At 44.9% G+C, this 26,280-nt stretch overlaps 1 protein-coding gene across 1 annotated transcript in view; it reads left to right on the plus strand.

Annotated features, from left to right (window-relative positions):
- Positions 1-26,280, plus strand: part of LOC124716750 (connectin-like) — a 417,126-nt gene that overhangs the window by 312,225 nt on the left and 78,621 nt on the right. The window contains exon 5 of the mRNA XM_047243292.1: positions 18,570-18,780. Within this exon, the coding sequence (XP_047099248.1) occupies positions 18,604-18,780 (177 nt within the window). The 5' untranslated portion in view covers positions 18,570-18,603. The remainder of the gene's footprint in view (positions 1-18,569; positions 18,781-26,280) is intronic.

The raw sequence follows: 26,280 nt of genomic DNA on the forward strand, positions 1-26,280 counted from the left end.
ACCGTGGGTCACGGCATGAGCCGAGCGTCTCCAGTTGAGAGCGTCCCACCGCGGCCGTGACACTTCTTCGAACAATGGGCTGCAGAAACTTTGTTAGGGCACGGATTAACACACCTTTTAGCCCCAACATTCTAGACACAACCACCTTTAAAAAATAGAATAAATGAACTGCCGAACTTTTTACCATTTTGAATGAGAACCTGACCTTAACTGGACAACGCTACTACAACTCTATACAGGGATGATGTTCCTTGTACACGATAGATTAGCATGAACAGCATCAAAGCAGCCTTTGAACTTAAGACCAAAACAACAGCAACAATTTCCATGAGTAAGCCATGTCACCCGACAACACCACAAACAGAAGCTTCTGCTGTAAACGAATTAGTCTCATAATAACCCTAAATGACGCGATTACAATTCAAATACGAGAATAACAAATCACGTACACTCAAGCACGCACACGCACCCGCATCTAATTCGGTAACATATATGCCAATCAGGTTTATGATTTGCACTCTTCGCACGTAAAAACCGGGCTAGCAGTCACCTAAAAAACCAGTCATGTGTCGGTAATTAATTAATGTACATTTTTAAGTACCCAAAGCTAAATGCTTCGCTGCAGTTGCGTAAAATGAGATTTTTACGTTGAAACTTTGCATTACGAATTGAATGTGTGCGATTATTTATCACAATTACAGTACCTGTAAAACACGTTTGGAGAAGAACGCGTGGCAGCCATGTCCGGAATTCCCTTGTGTCGTGCAAAACACCTCCCTGAGGCGCGTCCTAACGGTCTGTGTTTAGTCACGTGGTTTAAAATATAAATTTATTTTTTCGTTTCCTATCTTGTGGAATCTACACTGTCTGAATAAAACCGTTTGGATACAACTATATTATTATTTAATTATTTGACTAAGAAATTCGTCAAAGAGTCGTGCACATTGAGAGGTTATTTTGTTTTCGCTACCAGTTTGGGCAATTCGGTATACCATTTTCAGGCCCCAGTACACCCCTAAACGTTATCAATACTGGTGTACTGGAGCCATCTGTTTCTGGATGTCGTGAATTCTCAAGTGCTTCCTTCGAAGACTTGAGGGCAATATCGGATCTACCGCAGTTCCGGTCGTTGTTTGTACCTGAAGCTTTGTTACGGTCGGCGCACGAGCGATGGGACACAGCATCTCCGAGGTAGCGATGAAGTGGGGATTTTCCTGTACGACCATTGCACGAGTGTACCGTGAACATGAGGAACGCGGTAAAACATCAAAAGTTCCGACATTGCTCTGGCCGGAAAATGATCCTGCAAGAACAGGACTAACAACGACTGAAAAGAACCGTTCAACGTCACAGAAGTGCAACCCTTCCGCAAATTGCGCAGATTTCACAGCTGGGCCATCAACAAGTTTCAGCATCAGAACCACTCAAAGAAATATCATCGATATGGGTTTTTGGAGGAGAAGTTCCACTCGTTTACCGTCGATGACTATACCACACGACGCTTTACGCCTCGCCTATGCCGGCCAACACAGGCATTGGACTGTTGAAGACCGGAAACATGTTTCCAATTCTATCGAGCGGATGGACGTGTACGGGTATCGAGACAACCTCATGAATCCTAGGACCCTGCATGTCAGCAAGGAATTGTTTAAGCTCGTGGATGCTCTCTAATGGTGTGGGGCGCGTGCAGTTGCAGTGACGTGGGACCACAGATACGTCTAGATACGTCTCTGACAGATGACACGTACGCAGGCATCTGTCTGATCACCTACACCCATTCAGTCCGTTGTACATTTCGACGGATATGGGCAATTACAGTAGGACAATACAACGCTCCACACGTCCAGAATTGCTACAGAGTTGTTCCACGAACACTCTTATGAGTTTAAACAACTTCTGTGACCACCAAACCTCAGTCATTAGCATTATTGAGCATATGTGGGATGCCTTTCAAAGCGCTGTTCAGAAGAAATCTCCACCCGACCGTACTCTTACGGATTTATGGACAGCCCTGCAGGTTTCGAGGTGTCATTTCCCTGCAGCCCTACTTCAGACATTGCTCGACTCCATACCATGACGTGTTGGGGCATTTCTGCGTGCTCGCGTGGGCTCTACACGATACTAGGCAGGTGTACCAGTTTCCTTGGCTCTTCCGTGTATAATAGGAAGGTGATCTGCTCTGGTTACGTAGTAAGAAAATAGGTAGCTTATCCTTCGACTTTTCCTGCTACATGTACAACCCAGATTGGATGGAACACTCCTAGTGAGCACTTATCTTTTTGTAAGTTGTTATGGCAGAGGTTTTAGTGAGTGAGTACAAGTGTTTTTATGAAAATGACCAAAATCGATTATCGAATTGTCATTAAATTTTTCTTATTCAAAAGCAGTACACCTGCGCAAATTATATACGAGTTGGACACTGTGTACTGGGACTCAGCACCATTCTTTACCACGGTGAGATTTTTCGTCCGATGGGTTTAAACGTGGCCGTATCATCCTGGGTAACAATGAACGCTTGGGTCGGCCGAAACTTGCAACCACTGATTATAACATTATTCAAGGTAACTAATTGGTGCTAGAGAAAAAGAAAAGACTATTGCAGGATAACAATACGCGACGTTATTTGACAAGCTGAAAGCGGAAATTGAAGAACAAAGAAAAGGTCACATTTCCTGAAGAAAAAATAACAATTGTTTCACCAAGACAATGCATCGTTTTAATTCCATGGTGAAAATCAACAACTCGCTGTTTCAGTTGCTTGACCATCCATCTTACTCTCAATATTTAGCTCCAAGCCAAAATTTTTTTGTTCCGCAGGCTAAAAGTTGAATTCGGAGGACAGAACTTTTCGTCAAATGAAGAAGCAAACATCTTTGTAAAGAAATGCTTTGCAGGGAAATGGGTTAAAGAGATGATGGCAGCATCGCATCAACATCATGGTATAAAAACGAAAAAAAATTCAATAAAAAATGTCTTGTTTCTTTGTTAGGTCGGAAACTTTTCAGACCGTCCTCATAAGCTGAAGGTTAAATAATCAAAATGAAAACAAACATTTCGAGTCACTTTTCAAGGAAAGTACCTGCCACAGTATCTATGATCCTCAGTTCGTTCCATTTACAAAATTACAAATTTTTTACGCTTCCATAGTCGCTGCTTCATACAATTTGAAAATGAGAAATTCATTAAACAAAGCATTAGTGTCCCACTTGAGAGAGATCACTGTCAGCTCTGGAAACGTGTAGATGAGGCAGAACTGCTACCTGGTGATCGTGTAACCCTCCAGAGCTAACGAAAGTCGTCGCAGTGACGTGGTGTGTCTATAGTGGTCAGTTGTAAGGCATCAGCGCGGTAAAATAATTTGACGTGGGGACATAATGGAATGACGGAAAGGAGGTATCTTGTGTTGCCTACGGCTTTCGCGACGGACTGCTTCTAAATATGTCTTTCGACCGAGACGTCGAATGTCCTTGTGATAGTTCCTCGCGGTCTAGGCGCTGCAGTCATGGACTGTGGAGCAGGACCCGGCGGAGGTTCGAGTCCTCCCTCGGGCATGGGTGTGTGTGATGTCCTTAGGTTAGTTAGGTTTAAGTAGTTGTGTGTGTGTGTGTGTGTGTGTGTGTGTGTGTGTGCGTTACAGCATAAATGTGAAACGCCTGGAGCAATTGATACCGGAACCGCGCGACTGCTACAGTCGAATCCTGCCTCGGATGTGTGTGATGTCCTTAGGTTGGTTGGGTTTAAGTAGTTCTAAGTCTAGGGGTTCAAAGAAAATGGCTCTGAGCACTATGGGACTTAACATCTATGGTTATCAGTCCCCTAGAACTTAGAACTACTTAAACCTAACTAACCTAAGGACATCACACAACACCCAGTCATCACGAGGCAGTAAGTCTAGGGGACTGATGACCTCAGATGTTAAGTCCCATTGTGCTCAGAGCCATTTGAGCCACTTTCTACCCACGTTGGTACACTTATTTTCCGTAGGGGTAAGAGGCTTGTAGCGCCGTATTTATGGCGGTGTGAAAGTGATGACTTGTCAAAATAGTTACAGGCACTTTCTCGTTTTGGTGTAGGTTCGTATTGATAACATCAAGTCTCCCAACAAGTAACTGGGCAGAATCTGTCCGCAGTAAGCCAACTTTTATCAGATCAGAAGAGTTTATCCAGGAAATAGTTGTCCGCGTTTTGCATTTCGATCAAATGATGGTAGTCATCTATGCGTAGCTGTTTTTGTTCACCAATCAAGCTATGCAGGCCAGAGTTTGCTGACACTTTCCTCTTCCATTCCGTAGAATGGCTTGAACACATGGTTACGAAATGTTGCTCCATTGCGATTTGTTGTGCAACAGCCATGACACATTACAGCCGCACTACTTAACACTGCGAGCTCACAACCGACTGATCGAATGCACATGTGTAGTTTCCAGTCCAGCCAACAATATAGTCGCTGCACTGACGTCGCTCTTGTAGGCAACGAATAAAATCAGTCTAGAAACTTTCTGGACAGGCGGTATGTAATAATAAAATCAATATAATATCCCATGAATTAATTAAGTCATACTACATAACTCCTGGCAATATCGATGACATTTCGGCTCAGTTACTAGCCCGATGTAATGCTGAGTATTCAGGTAGCACATTAAAAGAGCAGTATGGGACGATGGTGGAGCAGACGTTGCACAACTGCGCGGAAGACAACAGAGGGAGGATCATGAGCCGGCGAAAGGGTATCGGTTTTGCTCTTCTTAGCCAGAGCAAGGAAGAGCCTGAAAAACGCGGCTGCGCTGTCAGGCTGGCTTTTAAAGCAGAAGCAACAAACAGCCGGAGTGCTCCCGGAATCTAAAGCCCCGCGCGTTCCGTGTCTCTACCAGTTGCATCGCATCTCCGGCGCTGTTTGTTTTCTGGGAAGCCGCAGGCGCAGCCTAAATATGCCCGGGGGCAAACGACCTCTCGCCGCTGCAAGGGAGCCTATACCACAGTCTCTCCTTGTTATGACGTCCAGTTTTCGAACATAACGAGTTGTGCTATTTCAAAAAACGCAAATGGGACGCTGTTTTCTAAACAGCCAAGTCCTAACACTCCTTTATCTTCCGCGTAAAGGAAAAGAATGAATTTTCAACAATGTAGTATCTCAGACGTTACCAGGAAATCCCTGAAACCTATTGCCACCGCGTACGTATTCTGATCCAGAAGCAACATCGCAGCAACTGCGGAAACATTAGTCGCTCGGCTACCGTGTACATTGCCTCTAGATAATGGCCTCAGTTAGACGTTGAAAGAGTTCACAAATTTTTTTAAGGTGTGCTATATATATATGGATGGGGAGCAGTGGGTGAGAGGCCTGTACCAATGATATTCAATCTCTACACTGAGCAAGCAATAAACGAAACCAAAAAAAAGAAAATTGGAGTAGCAATTAAAGTTCAGGGAGAACAAATAAAAACTTTCAGATTTCACGATGACGTTGTAATTCTGTGAGAGACAGCAAAGGCGCTGGCAGAGTGGTTGAAAGGAATGGGCACTGTCTCTAAAGGAGAACGTCAACAACAGCAAAATAAGGCTAATGGAATGGATTTTAAACATGGTTGCAACAGCAACTGTTGAAATTCTTCGCGATAAAGGATGACAGCCAAAAACAGTTGCAGGATAAAAATTTATTAAAATTCTTGACCAAGGTTTCGGTACATAAAAATATACCTTCATCAGAAGTAAAAAATCAGAAGTAAAAAATCTAAAATTACATCATGCAATGGAGATTAATAAAACAATTGTGCCAAAGGCGTCGTCAATAATGTCATGTTGTACAAATGGAGAAGATGTCTTAATTATTGACGACGCCTTTGGCACAATTGTTTTATTAATCTCCATTGCATGATGTAATTTTAGATTTTTTACTTCTGATGAAGGTATATTTATATGTACCGAAACCTTGGTCAAGAATTTTAATAAAAATTTTTATCCTGCAACTGTTTTTGGCTGTCATCCTTTATCGTAATGGAATGGACATTGTCTTGAAAGCAGGATGCAAGATGAAGGTTAACAACATCAAAATTTGGATAATGGAATGTAGTTGAACTAAAGCAGGTGAGGCTGAGGGAATTAGATTAGGAAACGAGACACATAAAGCAGTAGAAGAGTTCTGTTATTTTGGTAGCAAAATAACTGATGATGGTCGAATTAGAATGGTTCAAATGGCTCTGAGCACTATGGGACTTTACGTCTGAGGTAATCAGTCCCCTAGAACATAGAACTACTTACTCCTAACTAACCTAAGGACATAACACACATCCATGCCCGAGGCAGGATTCGAACCTGCGACCGTAGCGGTCGCGCGGTTCTAGACCGAAACGCCTAGAACCGCTCGGCCATTCCGGTCGGCGTCGAAGTAGAGAGGATGCTAGATGTAGATTGGAAATGGCAAGAAAAGAAGACAAATTTGTTAACACCGAAAATAGAGACAAGTGTTACAAAATCTTTTCTGAAAGTATTTGTATGAAGTGCAGCCGTGTATGGACGGCAACTTTTTTGGACGGGAATAGAAGCTTTGGAAATGTGACGTACAGAAGAATGCTGGAGATTAGATGAATAGATCACATAACTTATGAGGAGGAACTGAACAGACCGGGGGAGAAAAAAAACGTCTCACACCAGACGAGTGTAACCCCAATTTTTGCGTGATGGAGTATTTATGGTGTACGCGTACGTGGAGATAGTGTTTGCGCAGCAATCGCCGACAGAGTGTAACTTGGGCGGAATAAGGGGAACAACCCGCATTCGCCGAGGCAGATGGAAAACCGCCTTAAAAACCGTCCACTGGCTGTCCAGCACACCGGACCTCGACACTGAGCCGCCGGCCTGATTCGTGTCGGGGCCCGGCACACCTTCCCGCCAGGAAAGCAGTGCGTTAGACCGCACGGCTGGTCGGGCGGATTTACGCTACCCTATTGCGAGGGCGTATAGACTCGCACGGTACAACCTAGTGGTCGACGTCGGTGCTAACGTCTTGCTGCGGTAATAACCTCCCAGTCATCTCTGTGCTGCTGCCCACTGAGTGCGTCCTTCATTAGGCCAAACAGATGTAAGTCAGAAGGCGCGAGATCCAGGGTGGTTGGAGGACGGGGAACAACAGCTCGACGAAGTTATGTGAGCACCCCTCTGGTGCGGAGACTTGGGTGAGGCCTCGCCTTGTCACGGAGATGGATAAGTTAGTTTGCATTTATGTGGCGACGAACACGCTAAAGTTGTTTCATCAATATCCTGAGGGTAGCACAACGCACTTTACTGTTGATCGTTGCGCCATGAGGGAGGACATCAAACAGAATAACCCCCTTAGTGTCGCAGACGACCGACGCCGTGAATCTACCGGCTGAGGTGCGGCTTTGAAAGTATTCTTTGGAGGAACGGTGGTGTGGCGCCTTTCCTTAAATAGCCGATTTGTTTCCCGTTCGAAGAGATGAATCCATGTTTCATCGCCTCTGATGATATTCGAAAAAAAAAATGTTACAATCAGCCTCTTAACGCGCAAAGAAGTCCATGCAGATTGTCTTTCTTTGTTCTTTATAGTCTTCCGTTAGGCAGCGATGTATTGAGCTGACACACAACTTTGAGTACCGAAACTGGCGTGAGAGTGTGTCACCACTATGAACAAAGATGTCAACGCCCAGTGGTGCAGCGGGGTGTTCGATTGCGATCACCTCTAATGAGAGTGTCCGCACGTTCCAACACTGCTGGAATCACAGCTTTGCGTGGTCAGCCGACACGCGGTAGATTGGGTAGGTTTGCGCGAAATTGTTGCGATGATGACAGACGCCTCGCCCAACGTCTCACCGTGGTTTTGTTCACTGTCAGACCTCCGTAGATATTCTGCAAGCGCCTACGAATATCTGTGATGCTCTGGGTTTTCGCCAAAGAAACTTGAAGGCAGCTCTTTGGATGGAGAACACCTCCGGTAAGATGCCGTTTTGAAGGCTACGTACTGCGCCACCTCCTATCCGAACTTCATGAAACTGTAGGGGCTGAAGTGGGAAATATTCCACGACATCCCGCAACACATTCCATCTTTTTTCAGCCAAATTTGTCCGAGAAAAAGACGTTTTTCATTACTTATTGAACATCCCTCGTATGTTGCGACATCAGGGAATAATTTCCTTGGTGCTACAAGGAGCTGTAGAGGGTGAAAACTGTAGGGGAAGACAGTCTGCGAAATATATCCGACAAATAATAGAGGACATGGAGTGCAAGCGCGACAGTGAGATGGAGAGCTTGGAAAGGAATTCGTGGCTGGCCACATCAAGTGACATAGGCGAGTTATGAGTGACAAAGAACGGCATACTTTGGAGATTCTTACACTTCCGTATTCTGAAAGATTGGTATTCGTTAGGGGCTTTGACACCATTCCTGCATGGCTGCTTCAGGTGGTGTTACTGTCTTAGTTTTGTGCAGTGCGATTTATATCCCCCCCGCTTCCGCATTCTCAATAAAGGGTGGCTTCTCTATTAGTTTCTACGTGTTATTCGGAACAGCTTTGTTTAAACTTCGTTTGAGTAGCTACTGTGTACAATTTTCTTGAAATGCTACTCCGTGTAAACCAGTGTTTTCTTGGTGCTTCCTGGTGTATTTCCCTATAATATCTGCCTGTAGTTCGTGACGATATTTTCCATTATTTACTGCACTGTGTTTTTCTTTCATTTGAGTACAACAGTAAAGTTGGGGCTATGGTATCATGAAACTTTTAGGCGGGACATATGTCTTAACACGCACTTGTTGTAACAGTACAGTTAATGAGTGCGTATGTTTTAGGTAGTGTTTGGCTACAATAAATTTTTCTCTTTTAGATCCTTAAATTATTCATCTTATCTACACTGATGAGGTGCTGTATTAAAATGCTTACCAAATACGTTACATACAAGCACTTCGTGTATTAACAAATATAAATGGGAACAGCCTGAAAAATCTACTCTCGATACAGTACACACAAAAATATCGTGCAGCAGTTTTCGCGAAAAGTTCTACCACCTCTTGATACATCACTATACCAGCATTTTTCCTCCATTATGGTGCATCTAAACATTATTTCCGAAGACTTTCCTAGTTGCGCTAGGATTTCTTAAATCCGCAATCGGTCGCACCGCTGTTTTGTAAGCTAGTAAATGAGACATGAGCTTCAGTGCAGATACACGGGTTGTTGATTGGTGTGAAAGTTAATGGACAAATAGTATATAGCTTCATTAGCAACTAAAAGAGTCCCACTCAGCAGCGAAATATCCTTCGGATTCACTTTTTATGGCTGTGTAACCGGCTTAACGAACCGGATTCCCTAATTGGATTTATGCAGAAGGCTGCATTCGTTATCACCAATTATATTAGTCGAGCCCTTTCCGGGTAGCAACTGAATTTCCACATCGATTTTCTGTAGTCATCCAGTGGATGCGCGCCACCTTAGCACCAACTCCAGCTTCTTAAAGGAGGAAGACGATAAAACTGTATGAAAATGTCAACATAGAAGTACACTGTACGTAACATTTTAGGAAGTTGTAGAACGTGCTTCAGTTACGATATTACTTGACGTTCTTTGTGTCAGTTCGGGATTAGCACGGGGAGCGAATAGCAAACCCGGTTTACGGTCGAATTTCATATCATTATGATCAACTTGACAAAAAAAGTTCAAATGTGTGTGAATTCCTAAGGGACAAACTGCTTAGGTCATCGGTCCCAAGACTTACACACTATTTAAACTAACTTAAACGAACTTATGCTAAGAACAGCACAAATACCCATGCCCGATGGAGGACTCGAACCTCTGACGGGAGTGGGCACGCAGTCCGTGACATGAGGCCTCAAACCAAGCGGCTATTCCGCACAGCGATGCGACTAAGAAAACACACATAAACATTATGTTCTTACATAGATTTTATCTCCTTTGACCAGAGAAACAGTAAAAATAATATGAAGCTATCAATGCAATTCCAGAAGAGGGTCTGCTAAACGTTGGGTACTAGGAACGTGTGTAAGCGTGCTCATTTCTCACACATCTTGCTCTACTTCTCCGAAAGTAACCAATTTACTGCACTACACAATGTACGCGATGGTAGTGCAAGATTGTAAGTTAGACAATTTGTGGTTCAATCGGATTTATGCAACATAGCCACATATGTCCTCCTATTTCCCGTACGCACATGTCGCTAATGGTATAACACGTAGTTCGAGCTTCCGTATAAGAAATGACATTGATAACATAATATCAAGTTGTGTTTGAATACGATTGCCAGTATAGAGAATGAAAATTTCTGAACCAGATCTGACGTAATGCATCGCTGGACATTTAATTCGCGAAAATCATGCTTGTATGAAACTTCCTGGCAGATTAAAACTGTGTGCCGGACCGAGACACGAACTCGGGACCTCTGCCTTTCGCGGGCAAGTGGTCTACCAACTGAGCTACCCAAGCACGACTCACGCCTTGTCCTCACAGCTTTACTTCTGCCAGTACCTCGTCTCCTACCTTCCAAACTTTATAGAAGCTCTCCTGCGAACCTTGCAGAACTAGCACTCCTGAAAGAAAGGATATTGCGGAGACATGGCTTAGCCACAGCCTGGGGGATGTTTCCAAAATGAGATTTTCCCTCTGGAGTGGAGTGTGCGCTGATTCTGGAAATATTCACCAGGCTGTGGCTAAGCCATGTCTCCGCTGCAGGGTGAAAATTTTATTCTGGATCATGCTTGTAGTATGCAAGGAACGTCAAATCGTCATGACATTACCAGCACTGTGCAAATTACTAGCATTTCAGTACCACCAAAGTAAATAGAGTGAGGCCATCCTCAATTTCTATACAGTGCGTCCTGGAAATGTCGCGACAAGTTTCTAGGGGTTGTAGAGGATGTTTTGAGGAAACGTCATCCAACGATGCTACAGAGTGCAGAAGTTATAGGCCATGGCGCCTGCCATTAGGCAACCCCTTCGGCAGCAAACATGACTTTGTACGGTGATGAACGATAGGCTGAAAATCTCGCAATGTTGTATGATTGCCACGACCGTCAAAGGAGAGGAAGGACAAGCTGCTTTGTGACCAGGTCTTGTCTCCTACGAATGCGATGCTGTGTTGCCTCGGTGATGACAGGTTCTGATATGGGTTTCCATCTGCTGGTTATTTTTTTCCTGTTTACCCAAAAACATTGCAGTTATCAGAGGATTCCAGGAGGAAAAAAAGCTGCATGTGGAAACCCGTGTCTGAAGCCGCCAAATTGCGAGGCAACAGAGCATCGCATTCATAGAAGAAAAGGCTTACCTACGCAGCTAGCTCCATCTTCTCCACTTGCGACATTGGAAATAAGTAGCGATCACTGAATAGGAAACTTCATTGCGAGACGTTCCACCTACGGCCTGTCAGAATTCAATATCACGTTCGCTGCTGACGCAGTGTCCAAGCGACAGGCACCAATGATTATAACTTCAAAGCTCTGTAGTGTCGTTGCATGACGTTTCCGGACGAGGAGCCGTATCTTCGGCTTGCTGCTTAAGGCACTCTCTACGAATCCTGGGAGTTTGTCGGCAACCTTTGGCTGACACCCCCCCTCCCCCCCCCCTGATCTCTCATTCACAAATCCAATCTGAATAGAGATTGGTTGCTAGAGGGTGGTTTTTCCCCATTTAAGGAGATAAACCCACCAGAACATGTCGGAATTCGATGTAGGTACAGCGTGATGTGCAGAAACTACACTATATCGTTAAAGGATACTGCTGCTCATGTTGAATAGGATTCCACGACTGTCAAGTGAATATGGAATCGATAGGTTGTGGAGGACAACGTCGGATATCATCGGCCCCAAATGACTAGCCCCTGAGATGACAGACATGCTTCTCGCCCGGTCACACAGCCATGTCACACACTTCGAGTCAGAAAATGGGATTTTCTAAATCAAGACAACAGCCGGGACGAACAGGTCGACGACGTCTTGCCAGCACGGTATTGCCGTGGCTTCCCCTGCCCAACCCTACCACAACAAAGGTCAGCATCTAATAAAGATTGTGGTGTTGCTCCCGCTGCTAAATACTGCATTATCGAGCAACAACAGTCATATTATGCGGCAGGTGTCATTAGAGCACAGTTAATAGTCATTTCATGTAATAATAAAAAAAACTAGGCACTCATCTTTTTGTGCTTCCCACGCTGGTCTCGTAATAAAATCATGGCTCAATCGTTTAAAGTCTAGGTGGTTATGATTCCAAGCTCGGATGCAAAGAGGCCTAGGTTTTATCCTGCTATATTCAAAAGTTATGTAGATGAGCTTCACAAACCATTCTTGGAGATTACACTTTTTCTGGACAATGGTGATGTAAAAAAATAATCAGCACTCAGAAATTGAGTTACACTTCCTTTTAATTGCTTTTATTGCAATATCACGTAAACACAAAACATCACTTCACAGTAAAAAACATACTTGAAAACATTTCTCTCACAGTCACTGTTAAAGTTGAAACGTCCCCTTTTGAAAAATTATACATGACTGTGCTTAAACTGACACACAATGTATTTAGCGCAACGCAATTCTTTCGAAAAAGAAATTGGATTGGACATATATTAAGAAAGAATGACGGACTGATAAAAACAGTTTTAGAAGGTTATGTAGAAGGGAAGAGGAAGCGAGGAAGGAAGAGATTCCAGATACTGGATGACATGATGGACGGTACAACATACAGCAGCCTTAAGAAGGAAGCAATGGATCGCAGAAAATGGAGAGGCAAAGGACCTGCTAATATAGCAGATAATTGATGATGATGAATCTGACTTTCAAAAATCCCTACAAAATAATGGCCCTGAATAACATTAACCTATGAGTTTCACAAATCGCTTACCTCACAAAAATCTTGGTTACTCGTACTACTGCAATACAGCGAGCGCCACTACTGCCAGCTAAATAAAAGATTCAAACTACGGAAGGCACTAACTACTGATAGGCATAGTTAGCAAATTAAAGATTTTGATAGAGAACAAACAATGTATTTACCTCAATAGTGTTCAAAAGTCATAATGTATATAGCAGTTAATGATATCCAGTGTTACAAATTTCAAAACTCCGCCATCTCTCTCCCCACATCCACCACTGCTGGCGGCTCACCTCCAACTGCACAGCGCTATGCGCTGTTAACTTCCAACTGCCCAACACTACAATGGCAGACAACAATACAAACTAGCCACAGACTGCACACAGCACAGCCAGTGATTTTCATACAGAGCGCTACGTAACGTTGCCAATAAGAAAACATAAGCAGCCTATTTACAAATTTCACATTTTATAAGCGGACTACAATACGCGTCTTTCCAACATGACGTCCATGACTTGACCTTCTCAAGGTCCGACTCTCTAACAAGTTAATAACTAACTAACAATCGCTTACGCCCCCAAAAATCAGAATTACGTTAAAGATCATAATGACAAAAGGAAGAATACACATAAGAATAATATCATTGCAATATAAACATATCGATGTATCAAAAGTGAAATCAAATCTGAATGTTGTCTCAGAAATATGTCAAGTAGTTAACAGAAATACAGCAGAATATTACTGGTATCGAGAAGTTCAGGTGAGGTACCTTACGTAATTCAAGTAACATTACAAACCACAGTGAATCCAGCGACAACATAGGACACAGAAGTGTCATCTGGTGGTCTTTCCAAAGAAATGCCATGTTTGTGTACAGAGTCACGATAGGTGTACCCATATGTAGAAGATCCTAGGAGAATGATAAATAACATATTGTATTGGCGGATGTACTCACGTATAGGAGATCCAAGGAAAACAAAGGTTGCCCTATGGCATTCGTCGTTATACTGTCTAGCACCCGGTGCGATGTTATTGGCTACTGTTTGGCACACAACTCGATTATCTTAGTGTTTCATAGCCGGTAATATGAGGCGAAAGGGTTCTTTAGTGAAGTGTTAAGGCTGGTGGCGGTTTCCTGTATTTCAGTTCTACTTTACGTTATATTTTTTCTTCGGTAATGCAAAACCACATGTTGCCTATGCTGTCCTGACCTACTTCGACACGGGGACGTCCCACTCTTCAGCTGGCAAGCACGTTCCCCAAACTTTACAGGCATTTAAACCATCTGATCATAGGCTGAGCTCCCACCACTCACTACGTTAGTTGAACTGTGGCGTGGAGCTGAAGCAGGATTGTATCACATATCCGTATCTGCCACCCAAGCTTCTTTCTGATGCCTATACGCTCTACTACTGTCTTTGCTGTCAGAGATGGCAGCCAAATGTAGTCATGTATTCTTCCTCCAATCATGGAAACTCTGAATAAGTAAATGTTGATTGCAGTCTTTCTTGGTGTTGCAATTTTAGTGGGCAGCTATATCCACTATCTGAACGTAGGTATCTGAGCACCTATTTGTCAACATTAATATTAGTTGTGCCCATATTTGCATTTATGATGGCTGGAACTTTGCTGGGGACACCTTTCATGAGGTGTCTGTTCGTCTGTAGAGGAGTAGCAGTGCCGAAACGAGAGATGGCAGTAATGTTGCAGTCTGGGTTTTGGAGTTCTGACGTTCTAAACAATCCCAAAGACAAGTACTGAAACACACCACTGGTGTAATATTCTACAGTATTTATCATTGGTCACACGAACTGGTTTTTGGCTGTTACGTCATCGTCAAATAGAAAAATAAGTATGTGATACAGTGAAATTTTTGTTGGATCAAAGATTTTAAACTAGTGCATGTACAGAGGATCTCCATTTCCAGAGATCAAAATGTTCGTGTTAGAATAGGAGTAAAACAAGCGAGGTTATTTCAGTGTAAAGGCGACCTAAAGTTATTCAACTAAGATAAAATTTATGACACTTTAAGTAATGAACCATAGACAAATGCATGCGAGTAAGAGGGGTAATGTACAACATGGCCCGGATGGGATTATGAGTACTATTTGCAGTTACAATCTTATCCATGCCATGTCGTAAATTACACCTTTACATACTCGATTTGCTTTATTTCAGTTTCTGTAATTGCTGTTGTATTAAAAAAAAATTGCATCATCACAGCTGCATCACTCACCTGCTTAATATCACTATTATATCTCATCTGTTTGTAATTTATGATCTATTAAAGACAAGAAATATTTGGTTCAGCCTCATCTTTGCAATATGTCACCAAGGCATATCGTTCAGTTATGTTCGTCTACGTACTACGGCTGTAATTTGTCTCTCTCAGACGCTGTTTTGGGATAGGCTGCATTGACCTGCTGCACTGAAATGTTCCTGATGACTTTGTCAGTCAGGTGATGTCGAATTACTAGTCACCATGCGAAGTAACTGAGTACTTCTGACCCACTCATTGTGCTTTTACTGGTTCCCTACAGACAACACATTACTCCGCACCTGCCTTTATACTTTTATCAATCAAATATTCCAACAGCCTCGTAATTGAGGTGTTATTTTATTTTCTTTTTAATATCAGTTCCAGCATTCCACTATGCCATCTTCAGGCCTCAAATGCATCTCTCAAAAATAAATGTGATTGTCATACAGCGCTATATACAGGGCTATTACAAATGATTGAAGCGATTTCATAAATTCATTGTAGCTCCATTCATTGACATAAGGTCACGACACTCTACAGATACGTACAAAAAACTCATAAAGTTTTGTTCGGCTGAAGCCGCACTTCATGTTTCTGCCGCCAGAGCGCTCGAGAGCGCAGTGAGACAAAATGGCGACAGGAGCCGAGAAAGCGTATGTCGTGCTTGAAATGCACTCACATTACTCAGTCATAACAGTGCAACGACACTTCAGGACGAAGTTCAACAAAGATCCACCCACTGCTAACTCCATTCGGCGATGGTATGCGCAGTTTAAAGCTTCTGGATGCCTCTGTAAGGGGAAATCAACGGGTCGGCCTGCAGTGAGCGAAAAAACGGTCGAACGCGTGCGGGCAAGTTTCACGCGTAGCCCGCGGAAGTCGACGAATAAAGCAAGCAGGGAGCTAAACGTACCACAGCCGACGTTTTGGAAAATCTTACGGAAAAGGCTAAAGCAGAAGCCTTACCGTTTACAATTGCTACGAGCCCTGACATCCGATGACAAAGTCAAACGCTTTGAATTTTCGGCGCGGTTGCAACAGCTCATGGAAGAGGATGCGTTTAGTGCGAAACTTGTTTTCAGTGATGAAGCAACATTTTTTCTTAATGGTGAAGTGTTTAAACCTCCTCCACCAAGAAACGTGCCAGAACTGCGAGCTCGCATCAACGATGCTTTCGAACTCATTGATGGGGACATGCTGCGCCGAGTGTGGGAGGAACTTAATTATCGGCTTGATCTCTGCCGAATCACTAAAGGGGCACATATCGAACATTTGTGAATGCCTAAAAAAACTTTTTGAGTTTTTGTATGTGTGTGCAAAGCATTGTGAAAATATCTCAAATAATAAAGTTATTGTAGAGCTGTGAAATCACTTCAATCATTTGTAATAACCCTGTATTATAAACCGCATCCCAAGTGCTTCTCTCGAAGAACTGAGCACATCTACAGTCAAAGAATGTGATCATCTCCGAATGAAGCATTTGTGATACGGTTTTGAGTTTGCGACATCCAGGAATACACTGAAGAACCAATATCGTGTAGAGCCCCCGTCAGCACGCAGAAGTGCCGCATCATGTCGTAGCATAGACTGGACTAAGTAGCCCACATGGCTAGCCGCGCGGTCTAACGCGCTGCTTCCCGAGCGGGAAGGCGTACCGGTCTCCAGCAAGAATCCGCCCAGTGGATTAGGGATCAGTCCCGAGGTCCGGTGTGGCTGCCGGCCTGTGAATGATTTTTAAAGCGGTTTTCCATCTGCCTTGGTGAATGCGGGCTGGTTCCCCTTATTCCACATCAGTGATTGCTGCACAAACTATCTCTCCATGTACGTGTACACCATAATTGCTTTACCACGCAAACATATTGGGTTACACTCGTCTTGTATGAGACTTGTCCTGAGGAGGGGGAGGGAGTCAACGGGGGCCAAACCACACAATAACCCTGAGTACAGTGTGGGGTGTGGGGCAGGGGCGAGGCTGGTGGACTACTGTGGTCCGTTGTGGGGTTGTGAACCACTGAACCACTGAGGGCTACGTCGAATCGAAGACTTTCAATCGTTTGTAGGACCGCGGTTCAATATACAATACAGTTTCTGATATAGTGCTGGAGGTAATTGATACCATGACTCATGCAGGGCTGTCTATAAATCTGTAAGAGTACGATGGGGTGGAGATCTCTTCTGAACAGCAAGTTGCAAGGCATCCCAGATTTGCTCAATAACGTTCATGTCTGGGGATTTCGGTGGCCAGCAGAAGTGTTTAAACTCAGAAGAGTGCTCTTGGAACCACTCTGTAGCAATTCTAGGCTTGTGGGGTGTCAGATAGTCCTGGTGGAATTGCCCATGTCCGTCGTAATGTACACTGGATGTCAATGCATGCATGTGATCAGGTTGATTACGTACGTGTCACATGTCAGAGTCATACCTAGACGTTTCAGGAGGCCCAAATCACTTCAAGACGTTTCAGGACGCCCACATCACTTCAACTAAACACGCCCCACACCATTACAGAGCCTACACCAGCTTGAACAGTACTGTGCTGACAAGCAGGGCCCATGGATTGATGGGTCTCCCCAATCGTACAAGTCCATCCGCTCGATACTACTTGAAACGAGACTCCTCCGAGAAGCAACATAGTTTCTAGTCATCGACAGTCCAAAGTCGGTGTTGACGGGCCCAAGCGAGCCGTAAAGCTTTGTGTCGTGCAGCCATCAAGGGTACACTAATGGACCTTCTGCTCCGGAAGCCCATACCGATAAAGTTTCGTTGAATGGCTCACACGCTGACTTCTGTTGATGGCCCAGCATTGAAATCTGCAGCAACTTGCGGAAATGTTGCACTTCTGTCGTATTGAACGATTCTATGCAGTCGCCATTGTTCCCGTTCATGCAGGATATTTCTTCCGGCCGCATCGATATCGGAGATTCCTGATACTCATTGTACACTCGTGAAATGGTCGTACCGGAAAATCCCCTCTTCTTCGCTACCTGGGAGATGCTGTGTCCCATCATTCGTGGGTCAACTATAACACCACGTTCAAACTCACTTAAATCTTGGTAGCCTGCCATTGTAGCCGGTCTAACAACTGCGCCAGACACTTGTTGTCTTATACAGGCGTTGCCGACCGCAGAGCCGTATCCTACCTGGTTAGATATCTCCGTATTTGAATACGCATGCCTGTACCATTTTCTTCGGCTCTTCAGTGAATATAGCTGTGTGTGACCAAATCGTTTAATTTTGAGAGTTGTATATGAGGTCTGAAGATGGTGTAGTGGAATGCCGAAACTCGTAATCAAAATGAAATAAAGTAACATCTCAATTATGTGGCTGTTGCCTAATTTCTTTGATAATTACTTGACCAGCTGATGTCCCCTGCTCATTATGGATCACAGAGACTACTTTTATACTGCTGGGAATTTCACATTAGTTTGGGGATGTCGGGATACTTTGGTATTTCGTGACTACGACTAAGGGAAATGGAATGTTCGGCAGACTGGCCGTCGTCGCGGTGCCTCTGGTGGGGGAGATGTGTGGAGCGGCGCCGGCGCGGTGCGGCCGCCTGCTGCTCGTGGCGCTGCTGCTGCTGGCGGCGTCGACGTGTGCGTCAGCGCGGCGCAAGTCCGGCGGCGGGCACCGACACGCCGCCCCCAGGACCACCACGCCCGCGCCGGAGGTCGACATCTGCGACATCCAGGAGCCCGGGGTGAGTCCACACAAGAGCCACGAGGTCCCCACACGTGGATGCCTCTGCCACTAACACGTACTGCCTGTTCTGTTTAACTGTAAAGACGCTGAATGCAACCACCACATACACTTCGTTGCTTCTGTCATGATCCGTGACTACCGCTACCAGTGTTAATGTTGGAGGAACGGTGAGGCCAAAGCAGTAGTCTCACACGGACGAGCAAATACACTAACAGGAAAAAAATTGCCACAGCAAAAACTGTCGTATCGGCCGCCGCACAGCAGCCGTCAACTCGGCGCGGCGTGCTACAACACGCGCGGCACACAGCGAGTACCGCTGGTGCCTTACACGATGTCAACAACTGGCGCAAGTGAACGCGTCGTCGCGGGGTTAGCGGCAGCGTACACACCATTATCGATACGGAGTACCCTGGCGGCGCTGCCCTCGCCACCAGAGTGAGCAACCGTATAAGGGCGCCACCTACCAACACTCTGATTAGCCGGACCTGCGGATTTAAGCGAGCTCCCTGAGCCCGTTTAACCAGTTCAATCTTCGCCGATGACTGTGTTACCACCCGGCTGCTGGATTCACGACGACCGAACCGTACTGTGGCCTCCCTGGATGGAAACTCCCAACGCGTCGGTATCGACTGGTTGGCAGTGGTTTGGACTTGTATTCTCTACTAGTGACTCTGATTTCTCCTTGACGCCACAGCCAGCGAAGTGTTGTGTAGTCGAACTTAAGTTTTGTTTTGAGTGACAGAAGGTCAAATAAATTTGGTTATCACGGAATATTTGTTGTGTTATAGTGCAGACACAGCAAAAGCTATGTAACGTAGAGTGATCGAATTTGAGGTATACATATTGGAAAAAAATTTGGAAATTTGTGGTACGTTCTTATGCGACCAAACTGCTGAGGTCTTCGGTCCCTAGGCTTATACACTACTTAATCTAGCTTAAACTAACTTACGGTAAGGACAACACACACACCCTTGTCCGAGGGAGGACTCGAACCTCCGACGGGGGGAGCCGCGCGAACCGTGACAAGGCTTTTGTCTAGGTGACATAATTAAGTGACTAACAGTGCAAGATCACATGTAATTGTAAGCATGAGGTCAGCCATCGCAAATGTGAAATTCTGGTACATTAACAACCGGTGTACCCGCCAGAATGTTGACTGCGAACATGCAGACGTGCATGCTCCCTGTCGCAAGGGTGCCGGATGGCAGTTTGTGTGAAGGTGTTCTGTGCCTGTAGCACTTGGTCGGTCAATACAGCGACGGTTAATGCTGGTTGAGGATGACGCTGCAGCTGTCGCCTGATGGTGTCCCAAATGTGTTCGGTCGGAGACTGATCTGGTGATATAAGAGCCCAAGGCAGCATCTCGACAATCTGTAGAGCATGCTGGTTTACGCTAGCGATATGTGGGCGAGCGTTGTGCTGTTGGAAAACACCCCCGGCAATGCTGTTCATGAATGGCAGCACAACAGCTCGAATCACCGGACTGACGTAAAAACGTGCTGACAGGTTGCGTGGGATAACCACGAGAGTGCTCCTGATGTCATACGAAATCGCTCCAGGCTGTCCAATACATGCGTCGCCATAAGCAGCTAAAGTATATTATATGCTCGGATTCGCTCAGTCTCTCCTCAACTTCAAAGGTCTTTATCCCGTCCACTCTCTGGTCCACCGGATTCAGGACTGTCTCCACATGCTCCACTTGTGGGGCCTCTCTCTGTTGCACTCCTCTGGATCCCAGTGCAAGTTGGTATCCGCGGAAACGAGGCAGCCGATATAGCGGCAAAGGCTGCAGTCCCTCTTCCTCGGCCCGATGTTCGCATGGTTCTCTATGCCGATGTAAAGGCCGTTTTATGTCGTCGTGTTGATCTTTTGCGGTACACACATTGGTCTCCACTTCCCGATAATAAATTACGGGACGTGAAACCTTTTCCCTCTGCTTGGACCTCTTCCTTCCGGCCTAGTCGTCGGGAGGAGATAATTTTAACTAGACTCCGGATAGGGTACTGTCTTTATAGCCATCTTTTAAGTGACGATCCTTCCACACTTCGTCCCCACTGCTCTCAACCGTGAACGGAGAGACACCTTTTACTTGAGCGCCCCTATTTTACTCCGTTATGCGCCCGTCTACAGCTGTCGCCTGATATATCTTCCCTTTTCGCAGATGACACGCGCTCAGTCGATCGCGTCCTCGAGTTTATCAGTGTCAGTTCAAATGGTTCAAATGGCTCTGAGCACTATGGGACTTAACATCTATGGTCATCAGTCCCCTAGAACTTATAACTACTTAGAACTAACTAACCTAAGGACATGACACAACACCCAGTCATCACGAGGCAGAGAAAATCCCTGACCCCGCCGGGAATCGAACCCGGGAACCCGGGCGCGGGAAGCGAGAACGTTACCGCACGACCACGAGCTGCGGCCTCAGTGTCAGTGAGATGACATCACGCATCACGCCCCTTTTTTTGGGTATAATTAACCCCCGCCCCCCTCCTTCAATAGTAGTTTCCTAAGATTTCTGTTGTGGATTGGCAGGAGAGCCAACCCGTATTAATAGAGGAAGCCGAAAGGCACGCGTTTTAGCTCACGCAGGCTGGCGTGAGGTCTGGAACAGGACAGGGAAATTAGACTTTAGTAAAAACGGACGTAGCTGGTGGAATACTTAACTTTAATCCATTAATGGTGAACGTCGGTCTGAGGGTACATGAATTACAAGATCAATAGCAACTGATAATGGCGCCTTGCTAGGTCGTAGCAAATGACGTAGCTGAAGGCTATGCTAACTATCGTCTCGGCAAATGAGAGCGTATTTTGTCAGTGAACCATCGCTAGCAAAGTCGGCTGTACGACTGGGTCGAGTGCGAGGAAGTCTCTCTAGACCTGCCGTGTGGCGGCGCTCGGCCTGCAATCACTGATAGTGGCGACACGCGGCCGATTTAAAGGCTACCACCTAGCAAGTGTGGTGTCTGGCGGTGACACCACAATTTCCTTCCAGTTTTAGTTTCCCTCCTTTTTGAGTTTAGCTCCCATTGCTGCTGGTTTAACATTCTGTTTTCCCCCTTTCTTAAGCCACAGAATTCGCGCTTATTCCTGTAGCAGTTCTACGTCCGAAAAACATAACAAAAAATTACTTTTCAATAGATTATGAGAGTGGCAGTGATCAATATATTACATATATTTACTATCAAAAACAGTCTTGATCACAATTTATTTATTACGGTGATCAGTTTCGACCACTGCTGTGGTCATGTTCAGTCCAATGAGTAAGAACGTCCTTCTGCTGGAGAATCTCTAGTGATTCTCCAGCAGAGGGATGTTCTTACTCATTAGAATGAAGATGACCACAGCAGTGGTCGAAACTGATCACCGTAATAAATAAATTGTGATCAAGACTGTTTTTAATAGTAAATATTCATAACAAAAAAAAACCATAAAAGCACACCAGATCATAACTCCATGTGTACGCTGACTGCTTGGTTACAGACCCTCAAATGGCCTACTCCCAATCAACAACCGCACTTTAGCGTCGGAAAACACAACACAGGTATCGCTTGGTTCTACTGAAGTCACAAATGGTGGTGGTTTGTGGTCAGTTCAACGCACGCTAAAGGGCGTCTGACTCGGAGCTGTCCATAAACTACCATCCGTTGTATCAATGTGGTTCCAACTACTGCTCGAACTGCTGCTGCAGATGCGGTACGATGCGCCAGAGCCATACGCCGCCCACGATGGTCTTCCCTCTCTGTAGTTCCACGTGACCGTCCTATGTCCGGTCTTCTTGCGACCGTATATTTTCGTGAACACTGCTGCCAGCAATCATTTACAGTAGCTTCATATTTGGCAAGTCTTTCTGCGTATCGCAGAAGGAACATCCAGCTTCTGGTAGCCGTATTACACGACCTCGTTCAAACGAATTTGGATTTTGATAATAGCGTCTCTGTTGCCTTACAGCAGTGGTTCCTACCATAGGGTTAATTACCCAATCAGAGGTAGAATTCAACTTTATAAGGGGTCAAGACAACAAGTTTAGGTTTTATTTCGGTCAAGGAACTGAATTATATTTCAAATATCACTAATATTATCATTATTTAGTAAAACTTAATACTGCATATATATTACTTTTTAAAATGCCATCATTATCGTAAACATAATGTGGTGGAGCTTGCAGGTTTTGAAAAGAATTTTTGATAATCTTCCTCACATAGGCTAGTCACTAAACATACGCTTGCTAATTTGTACCTAGCATTTATGACAGTAAAATTCTGAAATGTACACAACATACGCTTAAATGAAACATGAAAATGGCATCTCTCAGTTGTAAGTAGCTCCAGAAATGGACCAGAAATGGTTTCATTATTCATTTCACAGCAAATAAACAAACTAATTGATAGTACAAAACAGGAGTAACTACTTAATAGCTACTACATTTTTGTAGTACCTGAACAGTATTACTATTTTTCTTATCACTATTTATGGCATTAGTCATACAGTAAGTGTGGGCAGCCTGAAGTCTTCCAATTTGTGCAAGTTCAGAAATAAGGAGTCCAGATATTAGGTGGTTTACGAACGATAAGTATAGTGCACACAATTTAACTTGGTTGTTTTCTGATGGGGTGCAGGTTGTCGGTGAAACGAGAGTCGGTACAGAGAGGAGTGATAGGGAGAAGTATGCTTTGTAGCAAGTGTCTATCCTGAGTGTGCATTGTTAGCTTTACTTTCTATGAAGATGTTGTAGGATGCACTAGCGATATACTGTGAATTGCTCCATCAGTCTGTAAAAAAGGAGAAATAAGCAGTACAAATTGTCTCATTGCATCTTTAGTTTATTGTTTAATAAAACACTTACAGAAAGTAAATATCATTTATCTTTCGTCTTTTTAAAGCTAATAGGTTTCACGTAAAATTCTTTTTCCCGTAAAGTTTAGTTAGGCCATGTTTTTGATGGGGTGGGGCGGTAGAGGGGGAGGAGTACAGAAAGAGTCGAGGGGGAGGTAGTAGCTAATACATACATCAAAAAAAGTTCTGCATCACCCCAGTTCGCAGAACTCCTGAAGATAGACGTTGACTGTGGATATTGTATCGTAGACAAAGACCTTTTTACTGTACAGAGATGTCACTAAACCCGCCCAAAGATGTAAACAACTGTGCATGAGCAGCGCCAATTAGACGGAGGGAGTCCGACAGCTGATTAGTTCCAGTCATTCCACCAGGAAGGCGGTACACGTGTTGTCTGTAGTTCAACCATGCCTAGATGATCAATACCGCGGTTCGATCGCGTCCGCATTGTTACTTTGTGCCAGGAAGGGCTCTCAACAAGGGTAGTGTCCAGACGTCTCGGAGTGAACCGAAGCGATTTTGTTCGGACATGGAGCAGATGCAGAGGGAAAGGAACTGTGGATGATATGCCTCGCTCAGGCCGCCCAAGGGCTACCACTGCAGTGGATGACTGCTACCTACGGATTATGGCTCGGAGGAACCCTAATAGCATCGCCACAATGTTGAATAATGCTTTTTGTGCAGCCACAGGGTGTCGTGTTACGACTCAAAATGTGTCCAATAGACTGCATGATGCGCAACTTCACTCCCGACGTCCACGGCGAGGTTAATCTTTGCAACCACACCATGAAGCGCGGTACAGACAGGTCCAACAACATGCCGAATAGACCTCTCAGGGTTGGTATCACGTTATCTTCACCGCAGAGTGCCTTCAACCAGGCAATAGTCGGAGACGTGTTTGGAGGCAACCCGGTCAGGCTGAACTCCACACACACTGTCCAGCTAGTGCAGCAATATGGAGGCTCCCTGCTGTTTTGGGATGACGCTGTATGTGGCCGCTGGTGGTCATGAAAGGCACCGTAACGGCTATGCGATACGTGAATGCCATCCTCCGACCGATAGTGCAAACATATTGGCGGCATATTGACGAGGCATTCGTCTTCATGGATAACAATTCCCGCCTCCATTGTGCACATGTGAGTGACTTACTTTAGGATAACGACATCGCTCGACTAGAGTGTCCAGCATGTTCTACAGACATGAAGCCTATCGAACATGCCTGGGATAGATTGAAAAGGGCTCTTTATGGACGACGTGACACATTAAGCACTCTGAGGGATCTACACAAATCGCCCTTCGGGGGAGGGACAATCTGGACCAACAGTGCCTTGATTAATTTTTAGATAGCATGCTACTACGAATATAGGCATGCATCAATGCAAGAGGACGTGCTGCTGGGTTTTAGAGCTACCGGTGTGTACAGGAATCTGTACCACCACCTCTGAAGGTCTCGCTGTGTGGTGGTACAACATGCAATGTCTGGTCTCATGAGCAATAACAATGGCGGAAATTATGTTTATGTTGATCTCTATTCCAGTTTTCTGTACAGGTTCCGTAACTGTCGGAACCGAGGTGATGCAAAACTTCTTTGATGTGTGTATTAGCTACTACCTCCTTCTCTGCTCGTTCTGTTACCGCCCCCGCCTCCCCCCCCCCCTTCCACCCCACCCTATCGAAAACCTTATGGCCTAACTAAACTTTACGGGAAAAGAATTTTATGTGAAATGTATTATCATAGGAACCACTGTTTTAAAGGAGTTCTTGACTAACATCAGCTCACCATCTGCAATCTCAAAGGCAACTGATGAGCATGACCTTTACAGCGTATATTTAAAGCATAGCTGATTTGCATCCTCATTGAGGCGCTAGTATCGCAGTTGTTACGCACCAGGCTCGAAATTTAAATAGACATCATGTTTGAAACGTAGAAACACGCCAGCCAAATTTTTGTTCATGCAGCCCAACTCCTTCATGCGGCGATTTTTCTCCGTCAGTTAGTTCAAACTCAAAGGCTCTTTTCGTGGGACACTTCGACTAAAGTTCCATGTCAGGAAGTAATTGGCTTGTTCACACAACTGGAGCTGCTGAAGAGAGATTTACACATTTGACTACCATTGAGATGTACACTCTCCAGACATGTTAATGTGACCACGTGTCAAAAGCCTGAACAACCACATTTTGCTGCACGGACCGCTGCGACATGTCCAGGAAGAGAGTCAATAAATTTCTGGAAGGGATATGGGGCCATGCTAACTCCAGTGCCGTGGCGAGTTGCGCTAGGTTGAGGATCCATGGCACGACAAGTCCTAAAGAGGTCGTCCAGCGGATCTCGACTGGATTTTAATCTGGGGAGTTTGGAGGCCAGGGGAGAACGCTTATCTCATCCTGGCCCTCTTCTAAGCACGCACGTACGCTGCGAGATGTGTGACACGTATTGATGTCCTGCTGGAAGATGAAATGGTGCCGAGGAGAAACAAATTGCATTTAGGGGTGGACATGGTCCCCAAGGATAGATGCATACTTGTGTTCATGCATTGTGCCTCCCAGATTGACGAGATCGCCCAGGGAATACTACGAAAACATTCGTCAGACCATGACGCTTCCTCCTCTGGCCAGGCATAGACAATTAGCACGATGGTTCCAGGATGTTTGCTGTCAGGCG

This window comes from Schistocerca piceifrons, chromosome 9, assembly GCF_021461385.2.
Source record: "Schistocerca piceifrons isolate TAMUIC-IGC-003096 chromosome 9, iqSchPice1.1, whole genome shotgun sequence".
NCBI lineage: Eukaryota > Metazoa > Arthropoda > Insecta > Orthoptera > Acrididae > Schistocerca > Schistocerca piceifrons.